The sequence below is a fragment of the Engraulis encrasicolus genome, chromosome 20, assembly GCF_034702125.1.
Source record: "Engraulis encrasicolus isolate BLACKSEA-1 chromosome 20, IST_EnEncr_1.0, whole genome shotgun sequence".
Taxonomy (NCBI): domain Eukaryota; kingdom Metazoa; phylum Chordata; class Actinopteri; order Clupeiformes; family Engraulidae; genus Engraulis; species Engraulis encrasicolus.
Genome location: NC_085876.1, coordinates 24,199,807 through 24,206,509, shown reverse-complemented (window position 1 = coordinate 24,206,509; position 6,703 = coordinate 24,199,807). Strand labels below are relative to the sequence as shown.

General features: G+C 44.2%; 1 protein-coding gene across 1 annotated transcript in view; it reads right to left on the bottom strand.

Moving 5' to 3' along the window:
* Positions 1-1,143: 1,143 nt before the first annotated feature.
* The window catches only part of LOC134436759 (uncharacterized), an 8,942-nt gene continuing 3,382 nt past the window's right edge, over positions 1,144-6,703 (bottom strand). Inside the window, exons 2-12 of the mRNA XM_063186108.1 lie at positions 4,720-4,849; positions 4,359-4,593; positions 3,903-4,179; positions 3,605-3,779; positions 3,436-3,512; positions 3,154-3,334; positions 2,393-2,641; positions 2,102-2,246; positions 1,858-2,006; positions 1,399-1,670; positions 1,144-1,335 (exon numbers count right to left, since the gene is read on the bottom strand). Of these exons, the coding sequence (XP_063042178.1) occupies positions 1,144-1,335; positions 1,399-1,670; positions 1,858-2,006; positions 2,102-2,246; positions 2,393-2,641; positions 3,154-3,334; positions 3,436-3,512; positions 3,605-3,779; positions 3,903-4,179; positions 4,359-4,593; positions 4,720-4,849 (2,082 nt within the window). The remainder of the gene's footprint in view (positions 1,336-1,398; positions 1,671-1,857; positions 2,007-2,101; positions 2,247-2,392; positions 2,642-3,153; positions 3,335-3,435; positions 3,513-3,604; positions 3,780-3,902; positions 4,180-4,358; positions 4,594-4,719; positions 4,850-6,703) is intronic.

The following is a 6,703-nucleotide window of genomic DNA, read 5'->3' as shown; positions in this document are numbered from 1 at the left end:
ATCTACAGAGTGGTGTGCCTAAACCTGCACTGGCTGGATCACATTAGGGTTAGGTCTGACCTACCCATTCCCCCGAGGTACAATGGAATAACTGCTCCATGCAAAATACTTGTATTTTGCTAATGTAGTTGGCCACCGTGGCCTTTGGTGCACAGCATGCTTTGCCTAGAACACTCAAGGTGTACATTATCATACCTACTTACAGGTCAAAGAGAATGGAGCAGGAGCAGTTGGAACGCGCACATCCAGGGTATTATCCAGTGTGCCAGCCCAGTAATCACAGAGCTGATCATGCACTGCTACAGCTGCAGAGGTACAGTATGTTCACTTCTTGCTTCCGTTTTTGTATTTACTCTGGCAAATGTATGGTAACTACATACATCAGCAAAGACCGTACACCAATGTGGAAGAATGCCTCATGATTGGCATCTTGTTATGCATGGCTACTATCTACAAATACAAACTGACCCAACACATGTATTGTAGAGTAGAGTGACTTTAGTGAATCAAGGTGTCAAGTAGGTTACATAAATAAAAACATGCGATGTCAAGACACATGTGACACAGGTAATAGGTGGGGGAGGGAAATGAAGAAAAATAAAAAAGGCAATTGTGCAAAAACTTATTCTGTGAGGTAGACAAGGAATTAGCATAACCAAGAATGACTGTTGACATTATGATGTTGTTTATGATACAGTATTTTTATGTGGGTTGGAGAATTGTGACATTAGTTTTCAATAAAGAACATAAATCCTGGTAAGGTGCATGAAGACATTCTGCAAAAAGTAAAGTGATCATAAAGCAGTGCAGTAAACACACACACACACACACACACACACACTAGATTCCCTGTACTGGGGCATCTCAGGCATCTCTGTGTCACAGTCCAGTTAAAAGTATAAGTGTAATGCACAGTTCACACATACACACACACTTCCATGTACAGGGCCAGCTCAGGCATCTCAGTCTTTTTGTGATAAGCAGAGTGGACTGGAGGACACAGTGCCTTGGGCAGTCCAGTCCCCTATGATGATGTCCTTTTAGTGTTATTCTATGTGTTGTTTAATAGAGTGCACAAATGAGTTATGCATTTATCATCCGTTACAGATATCTGTAAGGGATTCCTGGGATGGAGGATAAGGGTTATCCTGTCGTGTGTGGTCCTGTGTGTCCTTCTGGAGTTTCTGCCTCCGCCTCCACCTGCACCCTCCGCCTGCGCCTCCGCCTGCACCTGCGCATCCGCCTGCGCCCTCCGCCTGCACCCTCTGCCTCCGCCGGCACCTGCACCTCCTCCGCCTGCGCCTCCTCCACGGCCTGCACCTCCTCCTCCTCCACCTGCGCCTCCTCCTCGGCCTGCACCTCCTCCTCCTCCTTGGCCTGCACCTCCTCCTCCGCCACCTGCGCCTCCTCCTCCGCCACCTGCGCCTCTTCCTCGGCCTGCGCCTCCTCCTCCGCCTGCACCTCCTCCTCCGCCTGCACCTGTGCCTCCGCCTGCGCTTGCCCTGGGTTGAAGCGGGAGACGTAGTTGGCGATCACCGCCTCCTTCTCAGGGTGATCATAGTCTGCAGACAGGTCTGGGGGAATGTTTATTTTCGTGATTGCCTCCCTGTATGGTTCCGAGTTATCGAAGACAGGACCCATGATGAGGCTGATCAAGTCTTCAACATATCCTACAACAAATGTCAATTTAAACAGTTCTGAGATTATGCAAATTGTGTCATGTCAGGCGTTCCATGTCCTATTTCGATTTTATTTTCATGATTATTGTGCCACACCATGCTAAGTGTACATTTTGTATGTAAATATGCAATTCAGATTACATCTGTTATATATTGTAAATAAAGTAGTACAACTTACCAAATGTTGGGTCAGTTTTTATGGGCTTCACTCTGGCCTCTCCCTTCAAGGCCTTGGGGTAATGCATCCTGTAGAGGGGCTCCCCAGAGGATGCGGTGGCCTGGTCTCGTTCAGCGTTCTCGTTGTAGTGGAAGGCTGCCAGGTACAGCCTTGTAAAAGAAAGAGACAATCAAGCATGCAAATGGTGGTATTTACACAGTACGAATAGTCATTAATCTATGCAGTGAACATTTCCTTTACCTGCAAAACACTCTTTGGGGCAAACTGTAGGATGACGCTGTGGAAGGACTCCAAAGCAGAAGTCTGGTGGTGCGGACTAAGCTTTGCAATGTCGTTGAGGAGTCTCGTCTTTGACGCCATCTTGTCCAGCTCATAGAACGCTTGAGTGCCTACACAGACAAACAATGATTTACAAAGCAGAGAACAACATATGACAGTTGCAATAGTCAAAATATACAGAAACCATACAATTTAACCAGTACTTCATTGCCAGCCATGTTTGCAGTGTTTTGACTCCTGTATGTGACAAGCATACCTGCTCTCAGCCACTTGGACTTGTCAGTAGTGTCACGAACAGCATGTAGACAGGCAGGGAAAAGGGGGTCGTCGTGTGTGTGGACATCACAAACATGATTGAGGAGGGAGGTCCATTTAGCCCGTCTCTCCGGTCCTGTTGTGGATGTTGCTGCAGTCCAGTAGGTGTGGTTCCTAACGGCTGGTATCCACTTTTTAAGTGACTGGCAACCCTTTTTTTTGCTTATGCTGTCCAGCTTCTTAGAAATTCCTGATATTTGAAGAAGAAGGAAAAAAAGAGCAAATATCCAAGCGGACATTGTAAATATGACCACAAAACACCCTGCTAAATTCAAGACAATGACAGACATTCTATTTGACACAAAATCAAAATGCAAATTGTGTATTTTACAACTCTTGGTCTCTATGCAGTCAACCACTAATTTGCTCCCATGTTCTGATCTCCTATGAACCTGTGACAGTTCAAATTCAAATGTGTAGAGCACACATTGAAGAGGTTAAACAGGCATACATGTTATCTTAGAAAGCAGGCAAGTATGAGGTAGGTAATTAAACAAGCTAAACTGTAATCCTGCCATCAATAATAATCATAGCTTTAGTTTTTTTTTTTTTTTCTCTCAGGTAATCAATAAAACTCTGATGCAATGTTGCATCAAAATCAAATAAGTACAAATTGAAAAAAAATTAAAAACCCAATATGACTCTGGGAATGAGCTACAATTACTGGGAATCATAGGTAAATTTAAACTCTATAACATGTACCTTTCACCACGTGCCAAACATCATAGTACTGGGTGATGCCAGATTCCCTCAAGAACTTCTGTATCTGCGGGTGTCTGTCTGTCACTATGCAGTCCAGTGTCACATTCTGCTTTTCCAACAACTCAAGGCTTCTCTTCAGGCCCGCCAGCTCCATATGGTAGCTTCCTCCTACCTCGTTGCTCTACAAAACAATCACATATGCATAAGTAAAAAGGACCAACATGAGATATGACAAGTGATGTAAATGGCACAACTAAAGAGTGTAAAAAAATTCCCAATCACCTGAACCAACTGGACATCGATCACAGTGTTTGTGTTCAGATCCATCAGTGAGTAGCTACCAAATTTCGCAGAGTGGCCTATAAAACATTGAATTACAAAACAAAAATGTAAAAGTGGTCATCAGATGGCAGGTTATCATAATCCAACTACAGTGCATTTATTCACATACCTGGAGAATCTGCACGCATATCACCACCGACTATGGCCCTTCCCTCCCTGAGGCGCAGCATCATGGCATCCTGGGTTTCCTTCCACTTCGTCACAATGGCCGGTTCGATATAAGAACGTGCATGTCGACGAAAGGTGTCATATTCAAACATTTGCAGGTGCAAAGCCCGGAAGACCTGAAGGTAGACAGAAATGACAAAAATGGACATTGAAAACATTTCCCAAACTTTATCTGAAGCATGGCAATACATGTATAATTGTGTTGTGCTTTATTTCAGCAATTGTAACCACGTACCCACCCTTTTAATCTTAAAATATGAAGCTCCACTTAGATAGATAGCCGCAGAGAGCTGAATGTTGCCGGCTGGTGTGCTCTTGAGGAGTGGCTGGCTGTTCCAAGTCCGCTGGTACTCACAATTGTTGCACTGCTGCGCCACAGAAATGAATGTCCCCAGCCGTCTGGTTTGAATAGTGCATGGATGCTTGCAGTCAGGGCATACCTCAAAAAGCTCCATAATGCAGGTCTCATAAACAATGAACTTGTTAACTTTAGGGATTGGAGTGGAAGCCAATTCTCTGTAAATAAATGCAAGACATGATATAAGACAAAGTGTAGACACAAAAACATGCACACGGAAAAATACATGTTATCAATAACAATAATAATCCTTGTGAAATGTAAACAATAATTTCAGTTGATTAAACAGCACTTTTTTAGAGAAATGATTGACCAACATAAACATAATAATACTCACGAAATGTCTGACGACGCAGTCACATCTAGGACAGACTTTAGTGGATCATAAGTGCTATCCAGGTCTTCAGGCGCAGCTGGTGAAGAGCTGCCCTCCAGAGCAGGCTCATCCTCCTCTTCTAGCTCCTGCTGGCGAGGGGTCTTCACAGGGGTTGAGCTGAAGGGGAGTGGCTGCTCAGTGAGGGGTTTTGCAGATGGACCAGAGCCTGAACAGCAGCACAGAGAAGCCTGCACCTCTATAACAGAAATATTTTGTTAGATACAGACAAATGACGATGAATCTACGACAATACACTAATCACCACAGAATGACATGGCTATGAAAACCACCATTAACATTTCAAAACGCTCAGACAAATTACCTTCACTTTTGAAGTGAGGCCCAAGTGTCCGTCTAGATAGTTGTGTGCCAGAGGTTCTTTTTTTTTCTGGTGGGTCAGTTTGACAGGCAACCTCTCTTGTGGGAGGAATCAGGTGTGGCTGGGCTGGGGCCTGAGAGAGGACAAAGACACAGACATTTTGAAAAGTTGAAAAGTACAACAATTACAGCCTACTCAGCTTGTGTTAAAAGCTTACCATCACAATTAACAGTGCCTACAAATAATTTGTTTTGAAATATAAAAAAACCCCTCATCAGTAAACGAAGGGGCGGGCTGGGATATTTTGCTTCCAAGAAAATAACCCTTTTATCCATGACAACGTCATGGACAGTGGGTTAGAACACCCAATGCCTCTGAGCATGTAGAACTACACCGTTTTCTTGTGTGTGCAAGCTCTTTACTCTTGTTGGTGTTATGGTACTACTCCGAGACAAATTTCTCCTTAGTGGAGACTAGTAAAGAAACGTATCATAACCTATATTCTATCTACAGTCTTATGCACTACTCACACACACAACGGGATAATAGAAACGCGAAACATACAATATGGGCACAGTCATGGACCACTTCAGATAATAACTTTACCATGTCGACATGGGCCAACCTGCGAGCAATTTTCTTGTTTTTAGGTAGGCTTCATATTTTTGCGCATCAGATTGAATTTGGGCAGAAAGTGGAAGCAGCCAGGAATCCTTTATGCACACTTCAAAACAACTTTGTGGCGAAACCGCGTCAAATCACGATAAACAACATTGTTATGCGTGCCTGCATGACTGCAACGAGGGCATACCTGTTCTCAAGTTGAACAGTAATCATAGGATGACGAGGCTTTAGGAGACGGGCAGTAAGGTGCCTATACTCCGATGGAGATTTGAATCCTCAGTTTGCGGCACAATATAAAGTGAAGTATTTGCCACTTATAATGATCAACACTTCTTGTCTTGTCTGCACGCTCACAAGCGACGTGAATACATCCCGAGACGGTGGCAGATGGACACTCCCAACTGATATCACTCCCAGACGTTCTATCCCACCCGATTATATTTCACGTATCATCATACACTGCCACATACAAGCAATTTAGGGTTAGGTTTAGAGTTAGGGTTAGAAACAAAAAACTAACATCAAAAAGATAACTAGCTCCGTTATATGGCGGTGGGCTCGATAGTCTGGCTAGTGGGAGCGTGCCGACTGGGGAGCGATGGGGTTGGGAGCGACAATCTGGGAATCGCCACGAGAAGCACCCATCATCAATATGTCGATGTCAGACTCCCTAAACTAACGGGAGACTGGCATGTCTGGGGATCTACACTAAAACACAGCACACTAACATTTTATTTGTAGCCTCCGGTACAAGTAGGGCCATTTCAACCACAATTTGAAACCCACTTCTGGATTTTAGAAGTTGGGCTAGCTAGCAGGTACATACATGGAAACATCAGCAGCTTAGCGTAATATTAGCATACCACACCATCCGGTAGGATAGTCTACATTAGCCATACCAATACAGTAGAAAGAGAAGCATGTTTGAAGATACTTACAGCTCCTTCATCTGTCGAAACTCTACGGACAGTTGGGACAGCGTCCTTTGTTAGGTGAAGTCTGCTTGCCAATCCTGCATGATATTGTCCCAGATTTATAAAGCAGTCTGCTGTAAAATGGTCCGCACACACTATAATCTGTTTCCCAAGACTTGACGGCACATCTCCATTATAGATGAAATTCAGCCATGCAGTTCTTCTGTGATCCGTTGGAAGATGGTGTAAGGATTTGTGTTGTTCCACACAACCAACAACTAAACACTTCTTCGTTTTGCTTGCCATAGCTTGATCCAAGTTAGCGTAATGGCGGACAAGCTGCTAGTGGTATGAAATAAGTGGGAGGGGTTTTCCATAGGTGGACGCTGGCCGGCATCTACGTCACCGCATCCACTGGGTCTACGTCACAATTCTAGGGAAATTTTATT